The 16,962-nt window shown below is 25.3% G+C and overlaps 1 protein-coding gene across 1 annotated transcript; it reads left to right on the top strand.

Annotated features, from left to right (window-relative positions):
• The first annotated feature begins 699 nt into the window (after positions 1 to 699).
• Positions 700 to 11,426, top strand: LOC114122281 (uncharacterized). The gene is made up of 8 exons (XM_027984890.2): positions 700 to 1,268; positions 1,373 to 1,600; positions 6,996 to 7,165; positions 7,257 to 7,432; positions 8,882 to 9,082; positions 9,148 to 9,344; positions 9,460 to 9,596; positions 9,678 to 11,426. The coding sequence occupies exons 1-8, from the start codon at positions 1,213 to 1,215 to the stop codon at positions 10,376 to 10,378; spliced, it is 1,866 nt and encodes a 621-aa protein (XP_027840691.2). The 5' UTR covers positions 700 to 1,212; the 3' UTR covers positions 10,379 to 11,426.
• The last annotated feature ends 5,536 nt before the right edge of the window (positions 11,427 to 16,962 follow it).

Here is a 16,962-nt window from a genome sequence, read left to right as displayed (position 1 = left end):
CTTTACCGAAACAACGTTATGAAAACGTTGTTTTGGTCCGTTTATAAAAAAAATTTTTTTTCAAACAATAATATTTTATAAAAGGCAGATTATTATACATCGGTTCGGGAACGACTGCCTCACAACGCGCGAGTATCACAATAGCACATGCAGCAGTGACCCGGGAAAACGTTTGAACGTATAACGTACGATTTCAGCTTTTAAAAATTATTACTATAGGTTTTTGGCATGATTCAGCATTGTAATATTATAATTTGGTTTTGGGGATAAAACGGGACAACGAATCTTTTTGTCACTTGTTAGAATTCGTCAATATAAAATATAATAATGACGTGTTCGTATAATGTAACGAACATCATAGATATTATTTTTATTTTTTTTTTCAAAGACACATTTCGAGAATACTGCCAAAACAAGGGAACGAATCTCTCACGCATAATAATATTTAACAATATATAATAATATATACCTACGTTTATGTGTGTATTTTACGCGTCTGAATTTCGTACGATAATATTATTATTATTATTGTATACCATTAAATATAATTATCGCGAAGCAATTATTACTGATAACTTAATATCGTTCTACCGGATGGCACAGCTAACGAAACCATTAGAGTAATGCGATTTTAAAACGAAATTATTTGAAAAACATACACACATGCGGACGGACAAATATTGCTGCTTGTGCGTGCGTGTGTATGTGTGTGTGTCACCACGTTTATGACGTCCGAATGTCCAATAATATTGCATTATACTATCTACCCGTCGTTAAAGATTAAACTATATAATATATTATAAGTTTTAGAAAAAGCGAAAACCGACCGTAATGACTCCCTATGGCGAGGCTTGTATCCTACTTATTATTTGATATTGTTATTATATATTATATTATCACACTACCCTTTTCGTCCGACGCGTATGGTGTGGTCATCTACACACATACGCACACACACACCAAATATACAGTCGTATAAACAGAACATCGACGGCTAATGTACAGTTTAAATTTCCGATAAGAAGGTTCTCGATAGCCATGCTCCTCGCCACGGTCAGTCTGCATTCAGTCTTCTGACGCGAATACGGGCAGTGTACAGATGTTTCGGACCCGTCGTCGTTGCGTTTTTGTTTTTCTCTCTGATTCTGATTTCTTTTAATATTTTCGCGTTTTCAAATTTCGGTTTTATTCGTTTTCAACGACATCGCCGTCATGGAATCTATGGGATACGTGTATAGAAACACAGAAACCAGACCGAACGGGCTTAGGTAATTTTTTATATTATATCTACCTACCTACCTGTTAATTTCAATCTGTAATTTTTTTTCAAAATAATTAATAATTTTTTTTTTCATCGTTTTATAACACACAGGTTATATGTATGCGCCGTAATTGGATGTTATGCTACCGCGAAACAGACCATTAACGGCAACGTGACCTTGATGAAGCCGCATACCCATCTGACGCCTAACCGGTGCGTTGAGGGTGACAACACAAACGCGTATCTAATCGAAACGCTAGCTTTTAAAGCTGCACTAAAAGCAAAGGTGAACAGCGGTTATGGAAGATTAATTGACATTTATAGATCGGAGGCTATCAGGTAAGGATTAAGCAATGCGAAAATACAATTTATTTTAAGCAATACTATATAAGTCTGTAAATAACTTAATAATATAATACATCGATACATCGATTTCGGTTGATTTTTTATATTTTTTGACATCTGTTTCGCAAATGGATGATTATTTTATAAAAATTGCTAATACAACTGCGAATGTGCTACATAATTTAGATTTATTGATGATTATTTGATACGATTACACTGGGACAAGTCAAAGGTTTAGCTATATGGTCACCATATGTGTACAAATAGTTTTAATCGGGTGAAGAAACGGTCGGCTCACAGCGGGATACATTATCGGAATTCTAAGCGAACACAACTTATTAACCCTTAATTCATTTCACAGTATTGAGAAAAATAAACTAAAAATGTTTTACTGAGATTTTAAATTTTATTCTGACGAAAAAAGATCGGAAATTACATTACTGGCTTAGTATTATATAATATAAAGAATATTAAATTTAATATCATATTATGCAAAGTTATTAAATTAGAGTTTAATTACATTATTTATTTAATACAATGGCTTCATCAATTTATAAATAATAATTTATTTCTATCGACTTTAGAAAATTGTTCAGCATCAAGTTTTTATTCACTTTACAAAAATATTGCACTGGCTTAGAATAAAAGGGTTCCATTTTATGGTTTTGAAATTGTTCAGGAGTGGTTTTGAGATAAAACCTGCAATATTTTTTTGGTTTTTAAAAGATCAATTTTAATTCATAATTTAAATAACTATTAAATTCTATTGCAGTACATCATCTAAGAAATGTTCACTTTATTAACACAAGACAAATATTAAACAACGTAAACAAAAATATTTTTGTTGAAAATGATAAGGATCCTTTTTAATAAATATATAATAATTAATTAAATTAATAAATACTATGATAAAAATCTTGTAATATTTCATTCAATATTTCATATTAAATTTGGTAATAAACATATAATTTTAAATTAAATGCAAATTTTAAACACTTTTTTTTAAACATTGTTTAATAAATAAAATAGTATTGTTCTAACTTTCATTTATAACATTTACTTTCTATGTAATAAATCAATAGCGACATTATTAATTATTTTATTTTATATTAAATAAAGTTGGATATATTATTCAATCGGCGATGGGTAGAATACAAATGTCAATAATAGGATAAATGGTTTTTAATAAAAAAAAAAAATTCTGATTCGTATAAAAATAGTTGTTGATACTAATATATTATTGTAATGCTGAATGTACCAATAAATTACAATGATTTTCTATGATATAGAATCTTTCATTTTCTATATTTTATTTATAAATGGATTTATTAAATAAATTTTTATCTTAAAATGTGTGTCTTGAAAATCATAATATATATATATATATAAATCGAACCATTTTATTCTAGGCCATTGAATTTGGTGTCATGTAGTTCAACACGTATTTTTTTTTGCATAATAAAATTGGTTTTTTATAATTATTTTGGATATATCTTTGCTGACTATTGTTCACATAGAATTTAAAGCTATCCACTGCCCACAGCGTGGGTGTATGGTGGATAAGATCAATTTTAAGTATACAATATTTTGTAGCATACCGAAATAATATAATATATGAAAATAAGGATTATAAATTGGTAGGAAAGTGATTTGTTTAAGATTCATAAGTTTAACGTAGTACTTATTTAAGTAATGTAACAATAAATTAAATTTCAAATTTTTTGACATTTTTACATTTTTTTTGACTTTTTAAGTATTTTTTTTCCTATTAGTCCATTTTACAGTATTTTTTTTTCCTATCAAATTTCATGAATTATAAACTTTATACACATATTTATTTTATTTTAAACTGGCTGTATTTAATACACATCCTATTTATATTTTATAAATTATATCCTTGTTTTTAAAACATTTTATACAAGCTGTATATGTGTGTAAGTACAGCGTTTGATTTATCAAAGTTTGTTTAGATTAGGCTATTATAGGGTCATTATATCTATTTTAGTATATTCGTATTAAATTTCTAGCATAAATAGGTTAATCTTAGACCGTAGTAGGTATTTGTAAACTATACACATTGGATTATGAATCTTTCTTAATAATGAAATAATAATAATTTCTTCAATTTTTAATTTGTATTTATTATTGAATTTTTTGAAATTTTAAGCGCATTACTTAGGAATTTGATTGTATTATAAATTATTCACAACACTAATAATGATAAATATATGTTGCCATTTCTTATATATTAACGATGGTTTGATTAAATGTATACACAACCTTAAATACTCGATTGGAACACAATTTTTAATTTGCCTGTTCAGTATTTTAAGGGTATGATGTTATATGCGTTTAAACGATTTATTTTGTATTCTGTGTTAAGTAGTGAATTTACCTAACTTGGCATACCGATTTTTATTATATTACATCATAATGTGTGTAGTCGTGTGTTTTTTTGTCTGATGATCTTTTTTGAAGGAATAATTATTGTTAAACCTTTTTATTAAAGTTGTTGTATTTCATAGAATATTTTATCTTGTTGTAACTTTAGGCGGTGGGTAATAATTAGAAAAGTCTTAATAAATTTCTAAACAATAAATTAATAAGCAAAAAAAAAAAAATAAAATGAATTGTTAAACAATTCAACATTTCGACAAAATAGTTTATTTATGTATTTTTATACATTAACACAAAAAAAAAAATCATAGAGACATTAAATTTTCTAAATAAGATAAATTATATATTATGGACTATTTATGTTTATGAAAAATTGTATTTAAAATCAATAAGATCGAAAATATAATACAAGGTTTTTCATAAACTGATATTTTTACAGAAACTAATATAAATATTAAAATTTAAAAAACAATGTAATTATGATCTTTAATTAGTTCACACAATAATGGGTGTATTAATTTTTGATTTAATTTTATTTATTAATTTAATTTTGAATATATACGCCAAACAGCTGTTAAAAATGCAATGTAAAATTATAGATATTATGATAAACTTAACTAAATGATAAATCGAATCTTTAATAATTAAATAACGATTAAGAGTCTAATCGATTAGTCAGCCTGTATTATTATAATATATTTATAATATTATTAAATAGCCATTTATTTTATTATTACTAGTTAGTAAACGTTGTGTACCGAATAAATTAGTGATAATTTAAAATGCATCTAAATATTTTGAAAATGCCATTGCTTATTGTAAAAGTTAACAATATGGTACTGATTTCGAGTTTGTATGCTTATTTTTTAATTACAACAAAATATCTTAGACTGTTATTATTTGTTTAAATATAAAATGCCATCAAAATATAAATTTAGAAAGCCAATAAAAACAATTTATAAAACAATATACATTTTGTATTTTTGAAGATGATCAAATTGTTGTCAAAATTGGATTTTTAATCAAAGTACAACAATTTTGATTATTTTGTTGTTATTTAAAAAATATTTGTTGGGGGACTTGAATTTTTTACGTGGATATAATATACAAGATAAACATATTATTACATTTTACTAGGGACACAATGATATTTTTAAAATATTTGATTCATTTTAAGGCTTTAAGCTAATGTCTTTGTATGCCTCGAATTTATTCACATCGATATACATTATGTTGGTATTGACTCAAAAATTAATAAAAAATAAATAATAACATATAATAGTATGTTACTATAAAATACTTAAATTTTTCAGAAATTAGCGTAATGATTATTCAATAATGATATTTCTGATTAAATTAGACTGCAGTTCTTGCGTGTTAAATAGAAAAAAATGTTTTTTACAAATTCTCATTATTTTGAGTGAATGGTGAATATAGTCCTAAGTTATGGTGTTAACTTGAGCATTTTTCAGCCATGATCGATAAAAAAATGTTATTGAACTTTTTTTTTTTTTTTTGAAAATGAGCTTGTGTCTTAAAATCAATATATCTAATCGGTACTAATATTAATATTCTTTTGGTATTTGATATTTTGATGTCGACAACCGATTAGTATTAAATAAAAAATAGCGGTCTTCTGGATACCTACATAATATATTATAATACGTATGTAACATACTAACATGAATTGCGATAATGAACTTCTTATTAAATGTTATTAAATGTATCAAAATATTTGTACACATGGGTATTAAATATTATGTTATGTACGTATCTGTACTACATAGTCGTTTTTTTGTGTCCTCTGCAGCGACTTATTAAATTTCGAAGAAAATATTTTATCAAACAAAACGATCAACATTGTCTGCCAGTAATAGATATTAAACTAATTTAATTAAAGTATAATCTATTATTAGCTAGCACATTGATAAAATATCTATTGATACTAGGCTTTAATGATATAGATAAGTATATGAGTCATTTGCATTATTTACTTAGACAACATTTTTGACGATAACATAAATATCAGAGCTTGAAAACTATCTTAAATATTGATAAAAATTTGTATTAAATTAAATTAATTTATTGCAATTGATAATGTATATCAAAATAATAATCATTTTATAATTTTTGTACTCTAAATATTAAAATAAACGAGTAAATAAATACAATTTAATTAAAAACTTAACAATTATAACCAATAGGCCAGTTATTTGTTCAACAGATTATAAATTGGTTTTTTGTAGCCACGTGATGTATATGGGTATATGGAAGTCGCAAACAACGACTCTGCACTTAAGACTTTTAGGTAGAAATCAAAATAATTAAAATCGACAATCGTAAACATGTAAAAGATATATTTTAAATTGAAAAAATTAGAACTATGTTTAAAATATAATAACAAGTCAGAAAAAAAATGTCTAGGTAACAATATAAAAAATAAAAAACTATAAAAACAATCTTAGATTATTTTAAATTTAAATAAAAAAAATAACTTTTATAAATAAAATTTAAATGAAAATTGAAAAGTTTAAGCCTTGATATTATATTTATATACTACTATACTTATAAATTAATTATATGCGATGTTTTCGGAAATTATAACTCAACTTACCATATTACTAATTCTAAAATAAATTACTTTAGTAGTATTTAAAAAAAATTAATTTGCTCATTAAAATAATATAAATCTACAGTTATTTTTTGTTCAGAACTGTATTTGTATGTGAAGATTTATCATTAAATTCAAATTTTCAAAACACGACCATCACAGTGGCTACTAAATGTCGAGCTACATTTGGTGTAATACTAGAGCTGTTAGCAATTTTTGTTATTTTTTTTGTTTCCCGATTGTTTTGAAAATTATTAGGTACTTTATAGAGCTGTAATTATGTAGAGCTTTCAAACTTTTTGCCTTTACATATTAATTAGAAATATACACTTAGTATAATTTTACGATGTTGAATTCTTAAATACTCGCATTTGTTGTAAGGTATCCGATGGGTGCTGCCAATTATCCATGGACTACAGCATGTTCGCTAATGACCCGAATGAGGAGAACTGGTTTCCCGGCTCAACCAAATACGTTAATAGAACTTGATAGCTTATTCAGGAATGGTTTACTAGAACGGTTTTGTGTCAACGGCCATAACATGTACAGAGGTAGGCAATGCTATAATATATAAAACATTTGTATTTTAATGTTTAATGACAAAATATTGACAATTTATTTATTATTTTTTTGTAAAATTAGGTTATGTGGCAAGCGAAAATGGAAAAGCACATCTTGTTTTTGCGTGTCATACATTGGTCGAATTAGTTTTGAGACTAAATCCCACTAATATGTACGTCGATCAAACATTTAGGATAGTTCCACCGAATCCTAAATTAGTACAATTAATAACCTTCCACTTCGAAATTGAAATTTGTGTGAGTTAAATACGTTTATTATAATATAGTTATAATTCACACTTTCTTTTATCAATATAGCTTGAAAATGTGAAGTACTAGTAAAATTATTGAGAATCTCAAACAAAATAGGAAAATCAAATAATTTTACATAAAATGTTTTCAGATTTTTTTTGTATTTAAAAAACAACTCATTGAAGAAACTTTAATTTTTCTACTTTTTTACAGTAGTATTGATGATTTTTAAACATGGCCAAAAGAGCTAAACATTTCAAATAAGATGAAAAATAAATTATTTCTATATCGTTTTAAAAATAGTAGAAGTACACCACCATATTTTTTTTTATGATCATTGATTTAAACCACAAAAATATAAGTTCTTTATAAATTTTTCAATTTTAAAAAATCAAGTTTGAAAGTTTACCTTATACTATTTTTTCCGTGAGTTATTGTTACAAAACCTAAACAAAATACATATTATATAAATTTGAAGTTCAATTTTTATGAAGGTATTTTAATAAAAATTACAGTTTTACTAATTTTAGTTATTTTGTTGTTATTCAAAAATAATATTATTTATTGGGACTTAATGTTTGATACTCCATATTATATTATTGTTGTTTATTAAATTTTCAAAAATTTCAACATATTTAAATTAATTTTATTCTTGTTTTCCTATAAACTTATACTCATCGTTCTACGCTCTACATTGATATTTGACTTATAAGTGAAATTTAGTATTTAATAACAATAATACATAATATGTCCTATTTCTATATAGTATACACTATTTGTTTTTAGAATAATTCCAACTTACCGAATTACTATTAGCATTATAAATTTGTAAAAAAATATCAGTAAATCATTAGCTGATAGAGACGTCCTTTCACTAAAAATCGTTTTCTGTATACATTGATTTATCATTAAATTCAAAATTAATACAGTCAGGCAGAATAATCTATTCAATAACGATGGGAGCTCGGCAATCAATATTACAAAGCAACTTAACTATTTTTTTCCGAACACTGACTGACAATTTTGTTTGTAAAAAATACAAATATTTTAAATTACGTCGTGTGTAATATTTTTTCATTAAGATTTTTTCGTATTTACCCATAATAAAAAATATATCTTGTTTAAATAGAATATTGTAAAATCAGACAGTGTGAGCTTCAAATAGTAACAAGTACTGAAAATACTTAAATACTTAATATAATGTATATTTCTATGATCCGCGGCAATAATATTATTAATATTAATAATGCTGAAGTTAGATTAGTATTAAAAAACTGTATAGTTACCTATAGAATCCTATCACTTCTTTCAAATTACTGAGACGCTTTTATCATATGATATATTACTATATTAGTATTTAAGAGAAACTATTTTATTTTACAACAAATAGATTCTTGTAGAAACGTTTCTGAGATATAATTATGTTGTAACTTAATTGTTTATTATTTATTTTAGAATTTTCCCACCATATACTGTTTCATGGAAGATGAAAGTCCTTCGTCGTACCGTAGTCTTATTTGTTTTATTAAAGACATGGTATTACCGGGTTACTGTCCCCGTAATATTTTTTCGGATATCAATTTTAATTTAATATCTCCATTAGGGTATTATTATCCTACCGCATATCTTGATTGTACTTGGTTTCAGCATAATCAGGTATGTATCAAAAATTGCATCGATGTATCATAATTACTAACGTTAATAATAAATAATCTTTAAAGAATCTCTATGAACAAATGATCAAATTTGGCTACTCAAATCTAATCATGAACAGTGGAATCGCATTTAGGTGTTTAAAAATGTTAATGGTGCTACCATTACTACCACCGAATAAAATAGAAGTGGGGTTTGAAGAAGTAAAAGCGTATGCGTCGAGAATGCAAGTGCATATGCCCAGAATATTTGACTATTATAATTGGTAATAATAAAATTAAAATATTAATTTTATATTATTATTTTTAGTTTTTATGTTATAATAAATGATTTTTATGAATTGTGTAAATAACACCGATCATTTAAAACTATTTTCTCAGGCATTGGTTACATCTAATTGGATCAAATACTATATCTGTATACTTAAAGCCAACAAGAACAATCAACAATATTGAGGTATTTCATAAAAAGTTTAATCGAACTTTTCGAAATATGCCAACAGTTTGGACGTTTCTGAGTAAGCATTTAAACAAAATATCTATGTATAATATACAATATCTATAAGAACTTTATTTACTGACATATTGATTTCGAATAGGTGGTATTTATAATCTTAATAGCGCATACGCCGCAGAAGCAGATCGGCTGTGTTCGGGAGGTTTTCCGACTAAAAGTTTTAGATGTCAGCTTTTATACAACAATTCTAAGATAAAAACGCACACTCAACGACTGATGACGGGCGAACTTCCAATCAAAGATTTTATACTTTTATGCTCGGAAGTTTTAAACGGTTATGAAGAACATTTGAGGTCATGGACTATTAAAATGTCCATGAATAATGCATTTAATAATGCTGTGAACGGTGAAAGTTCTGATTCTGATGTTGAAGCGAACTATGATGACTTTGAAACATCCGACAACGCTGTTCGTGGAAATTTAGAACAAGTTCAACAACAACCACCACCACCATCACCACCACCACAACAACAACAACAACAACAACAATATGAACATCCGCAGCAACAACAGCAACAGCAACAATATGAATCCGAAGACATAGCTGACATCATGGACCATGAAGTAGACTCACCAGCTTCGTCAGAATCCAATGATCAGCCTTCACGAATATTTGGATATTGTATGGTTTGTTTAACGACAAAACGTGAACGCAAGTATTTAATTTTACCTTGTGGACATTCTTGGATATGCCAAAAGTGTCGGGACAAAGATTTAACAACTTGCCCGTACTGCAGAGAGGACATAAAATGTTTTATACGCGTTTTAGAAACAACCGTATAACTACAATACATTGGCTACAAAGTACATTTTTTTGAGATACAATCTCCCCGCAAAATGTTTACTACTCCGGTCCTTTTCCAATATAATGTTATTTACACCTATGTCGATGGGCGTAATAGTTGCAATCACAACTCATTATGCAATTTTGTCTCCAAAACGCAGTCTAGACATTCTTGTCGGAGATTGTATTCTTTATACACGGATATTTAATACTACAATGCTTATTGGAAAATGAGCTTACTATTTCATTTTAAATATAAAAAGTTATAAAGGTATAAAGTTACCTATTCATTTTTAAGATTTTTGTTATAAAACACTTTACTATATTTTTACGATTTCAAAACGTGATTTTTTTTTCTTTTTTATATTTTACTTAAGAAATACTAAGACAAACATTTGTTTAAAAAGCACCAATTGAGTTTATACTAATTGACTGATTAAAGTAACTCAATAATTATGGCACATTTTATGTTTAGCCATAATATATTAATAATTAATAATGAACAAAAAAAAAAAAAAATGTTACAATAATTTTTTACTTATAATAATTGACTGATAAAAGTGTCTCAATAATTGTTTTAAGTACCTATAGCTATAATAAGAAGACAAAAAAAAAAATGTTAATATTAAATAAGTACAAAACGTTTATCTTAGATTAAATAAATTATAATGCTCATTAAATAGTTATAATAAATGGTTTATATAAATTGCCTTTTGTATATTACTTTTGTTAAGCCATTAAAGTAAAAGTAGATCATTTGTATGGTCAATATTAATTAATATCTGAAAAAAGTGCTTTGTTTTATGATACCGAAGGACATTTTTAGGGGCTCAACAAGTATAAGATATATATTTATTATATAACAATTATCATCAGTTAGTAAATAAATGATTTTGTATTAAACTGATGATGAAAATAATCAAATAAAAATAAATATAGAGTTTAAAATGTTTATAATAAAATAAAAAATTAAGTGCATGGCAATGTAAATTATGTAATAAATAATAAATATATGAGAATATATCCCTAATTTATTGTCAACAATCGATGGGATGGAACAATACAAATAATAATAAAACAATTATAATATTATTTATACAATTTCATATTTTAAATTGTTTCAATATTTTTCATTTTAAAAGAGTATTTTTTTTATTTTTTTTATAATATAATCTCATATACATAACTTATTATATATATATATATATATGAATAATTTTTAATATGTGTGTTTCATTTTTTGTTATTTTATCATATTTTACTTAATTATACATTGTAATTACAAAATTAAAATAAAAAAATGAATATACTAATAATATAATGATTAATGTACACTATCATAGATCAGTTTAAATTATTAAACATAATTAACTGTATAATGAATTAATGTTAATAAATTAAAAATTACAATGAAAAATCTAGTTCATAAGATATGAGAATTATACCTATATCAGAATTTGAGTAAACTTAATAATTAATATGCACTGTTAACCGCTGTTAACGAATTAAATAGGTGCCATCATAGTTATTATTATTTAAATAGAAATCTAAATTAAACTTTGTATTTAAAAAGTCTTTATATTTATGTATAATTTATGTATGCATTCAAAATTTATCATGTTTATCATATTTTTCTTTAAAACAATTTCAAATTATTATTATTAAAAATACATTAACATAATATATTAATAATAACATTATAGATTGTTCACTTTCAACAAAACCAAAATAATATTTATCAAGTTATTTAGTATGCATGTTTTATTACATTAAACTATTATTTAAATGTTTAATTTTTGGAAAAAAAATATAAGTACCTGCTTATTGTTACATTTTTTTATAATTTAAATTTTTATATCACATAACTATTTAAATTTTTAAATTTTTAATAAGAATGAGGTTGATGAACCTCATTTTTTTCAAATTAATTATTATTATTATTATATATACATAATATATAACTTCTTGTACATCAATGTATTACCGTACCATTGGTTAATGTGGTGAAAAACATTAATTATGTAATTTGTGACACGTATAAGCAACGCTATGCTTTCGGATTTTGGATAACTAACAATACTTGTATATACAGTATATGAGGAATGGTGTTTGGATTCGCAAAGTGGCAAAAAGACACGATCATTAAAGGAAGAAGATTAATTGTGCTTAGCCTTTTTAAAAGTATTCAAAAACATATAAAATGTAAATGTTCAAGTTATAATATTAGTTCCATGTTTAAATTGTTAATTAGTAATTTATGTAGCCTCTTTAAATTGTTTACTATATTACTTTCATGTTAAGTTCATATTAAAATTTATTTAACCAGTTTTTTATTTTATTTTTTTATTACATTATATGATTCAATATCTCTATCAATTATTGATAAATTGTACTTACTGCAGTTGTTGTTACAAAATCCATGTATGACTATCAATGCGATGTAATTCTGTTTTCTTATCAAACCGTACACAACTTCCTCATACATGCCATACTACAATTCATTTTCTGGCTGTAAAATCTATACATACATGGATGGCCATACACAAGGGTGAAGCTTTAGTCTATGAAGAATCAATGACTAAGGTATAGTATTAAGCGTTTGATGTGTCTATTTATTGAATTGTTCAGTTTCTATTTTTCCTTAAATTGCTATACATTTACTTAAGCTCATAAATTGAACGTTAGAGCAGACCTCTAAACTTTCATGCAATATGAAGGTTTTTATTTTAATTTTAGTAATGCGTGTGAGATAAGGGTACTGACTGGCAAGCAGTTCAACTGAATATTCGATGTTAATTAACTGATTATTTATAATGAAAAAAGAAGAATTAGCTTTGTTATCTCAATAGCAGTAAAAATATTATAGAAAGGATAATAATATGATAATATGTAGGTATGTACTTTTATTTTAAAATATTATATATCTAATAACGTTTCATAGAAATAACTGTCATCAAAGATCAAATATTTCTGATAAGACTAAAAATTCATTTAAAGATTTTATCAATTTTATCATATTACAATGAACCTATAATTATAATTATTGCTTACCTAACTAATATTTGCATAGTTACGTCTCAAATGTATGCAAGCGGTCAAAACGAGAAACTGCTAACAGAACAGACACTATAACACTGAAATAACTATAAATAAGTTATATATTTGTACATTATAAATATTGTATTATACATAAAGATCACAAGACATTAGTGAGAATAACTAAACGCACTTATTTTTAATTTAATATTGTTCATAATAAATAACACATGGAAATTAAAAATTCAAATTATACAAAATACTGGTTTAAAAACCGTAACGAAATTATTGTGGAACTATTCATTATATAAGAACAAAAGTATACACTTTTATTATGTATACACAATACACATAATATATATATTATATATGGATCAAGAAATACTTGGACTATGTAAATAATATTTATACGAAAAAAAAATGTATTACGTAATTTTATTTTAGCTGGTCATACCTATGATGAATTTCATTGTGGACAAAATATAATAGAACAGCGTGTGTGCTTAAAATTTTTTTTAAAGTATAGAAAATGTCTAGTGATTTTTTTTTTTTGGTTCAACTGCAAGTTTTTGAAGACGTTGCATTGTGCTGGTCGGTGAATTTAAAGTAGTTTAATAGATTTAAGATAATTAAGAATTATGAACGATATAGAAGATATTTGACCACAACAATTAATCAAGCTGTGAATTGTGTTCGTGTAATTATTCAAAATGACCACTAATTGACTATTAGATAAGTATAATAAAAGACAAAAGAATATTTTATGATTCTTAATCAAGAAATATTAATCAATGATTTAGGCATGAACAAAATAACAACAATTTTTAACTTTTGTCTCTACTAATGAATAAAAATAAAATAAAAGCGCATCACGCAACAACTTTTAAAAAAAGCAGAAACTTTAAAAATCCCAAAAAACCAAGGCAATTAATGTGAAAGTTAAGTTAATCACATTTTTTTTTAAATTTTCTTGAGATAGTAATAATCCTAAGATAATTCATAATAAATGTTAATATGAATGAATATAAAACAGTGAACCAGAATTTTTATTTGGAAGTCATGCATAGATTATGTGATGAATTTAGAAGAATAAGGGAGGAAGTTGGAAAAACTCTTCTTTAATATTGCATCACGAAAATTTTCACTACTTATTGATAATTTGTCAGATGTATGCATATTATTTTGGTTTGTCTCTCAACAATACATTCGATGCTGTGTATAATTTCTGCTTGGAATGGGGAAAATAAGTAATCTACTAATATTTAAAAAATTATATTGTTAATAAATAATAGCTATTTAGTCCAAGTTACTACAACGCATTTTACCAGTCGTAATATTGTAATTTATTATCCACCTTTTTTTTTTGGGGGGGGGGGCGTAAGTAACACGCACCCGAAATGAGCTCAAAGTAGAATTGTAGACGTTATAGAACACCATATTAAGAAATGTAATAAAAAAAAAAACCGTTTCAATGTAGTGCGATAGTACAGTATAACATTGTACTTCGATTGAATCAAAATTTATGTTATTTCACCTGACCGAATTTATTTTCCTCGTTCGTTAAACCAAAACGTCTTCCTAGAAATGTTTACGACTTTCAGAGTTCCACGTAAATTACACTATAACACACTACAGTATTAGGAATCCTTGCGCAAAGTTATTGAATGGCTATGTTCATATTGCAATAAAATCACCTGACTGTAATAACCGTCCACACCAGTCACCATTAGGTAGGTAAACTGAACCAAGGATCAATAAGTAAAATACTGTAATGGTAACTATAGACGAATATTATAGGTATGTGGAGTTTTAAAAGTCATATTACCAGTTTTTGTTTAGAATTTTCATATTATATTTTTTCAATCGATTATAAATTAAATAAGTCACAGACGCAGAATATTTATTGGTATAAGGGGAGGGTAATAAATAAAAGGAAATTTACAAATTGTGAACAATCAACAATTAAAAATACAGTAAGCTCTCGTTAAAACGAATACCAATACAACGAAAAATCCCGTTATAACAAAAGTCATAAAGGTCCCCTACCGAAAAGCTACATACAAAAGCTAATCGTTACAACGAAAAAAAATTGGGTCCCTTGGAGTTCGTTGTAACGGGAACTTACTGTATAGTGAAGATAGGATAATAAAATAAAAAGTATATTACTAAATATGAGTTAATTATTTATACAAATTTAAAAATAAAAAAAACCTATTCTTAAATATTTAATAGTTGACAATACAGTGGTTAAAAAAATAAAATAAAAAATGTTGTTGAATATTTGAATTTCCAGATCATAATTTCGAAAAACAATGTATTTAATACACCACAATAACAGTCAATACTATTGTTTTTATCGTTGTTAAAATACATTTTATGGAATTACTAAATACATTTTAACTAAAAATCAAACTAGGAATCACGAATTAAAATTAGATCATTGTCAGATTGAAACCCAAGTGGCAAATTGAGATACATACATTTTATATTATAAAAATAAAAAAAAACTGTTCATTGCATCAGAGAAGAAAAGAGTGATTTTGTTTTAAAGCTTGATTGGGCTTTCCAAAACATTTTTAAATAATTGTGTAGACCTTAAAAATACTTAGGACTCTAAACAGATATAACATTTTATTGGCACGTTAATAATTTTTAGTATTTTTTATTAGTTCAGTAGTTTAATAATTAATAAAAGTAGTATAAATAATAAATATACTTGTATTTTATTTTGTTATTATTAATAAATTGTTTTTTGTTTTTACCCAAATTTAAACTTTTAAATATTATTATATTACTTTAACGAAAATAATAATATGACATGAGCGTATACACTATTTAAAATTTTTCTGTAAGTGATTTATATAGGAAATAGCTTGCTTCTTGGGGACAGATATTTTAACGAGGATTTTATTTTTATAAAGATAGTCACATCGCTAAATATTTCAAATGTTTTTTAAAATTGCTTAGAACACTCATATACCTAGTTAAAAATATTTCTATTGTAAGATACACTATTGATTATAATTGTTTACAAAAATGTTGTTGTACGGTTTGGTTGTGCCAAAGTTAATAAAGTATGAAGGTAATATAGGTATTAAAATAAGTATGAGTGCTCAAATTATTGAATTTCAAAATATGAACCAATGTTATAAAAATATATTAAAAAGAGAAATAGGTTAATACAAATTTTCACTGGAGCGAAAAAAACTACCAATTAAATTTATATTTCATATATTTAATTGGTGATTCTTCCCATTTTTGATTAAACGTATAATTAGCGAGAAATATTTTTTTACGTTTTAAGAATAAATAAAATAATATTTTATCACACGATAAATGATAATTGGTATATTCCAGATAACAAAACATTTTTATACACATAAAAAATTTAAAGACGATTGTCTAATCGTCTACATATAGACAAAACAATTATGTAATAAATTCAAAAAAATTGTAATGCTTTTTGGACGACTTATTTTATTACCCTATAGCTCTTATTTTTTCATTTATTTGAGGGGGGGGGGAGAAATGCAATCTATATAGTCTC

Source organism: Aphis gossypii, chromosome X (assembly GCF_020184175.1).
Source record: "Aphis gossypii isolate Hap1 chromosome X, ASM2018417v2, whole genome shotgun sequence".
NCBI lineage: Eukaryota > Metazoa > Arthropoda > Insecta > Hemiptera > Aphididae > Aphis > Aphis gossypii.
The sequence above is the reverse complement of the archived record's forward strand: the minus strand, read 5'-3'. Positions and strand labels throughout refer to the sequence as shown.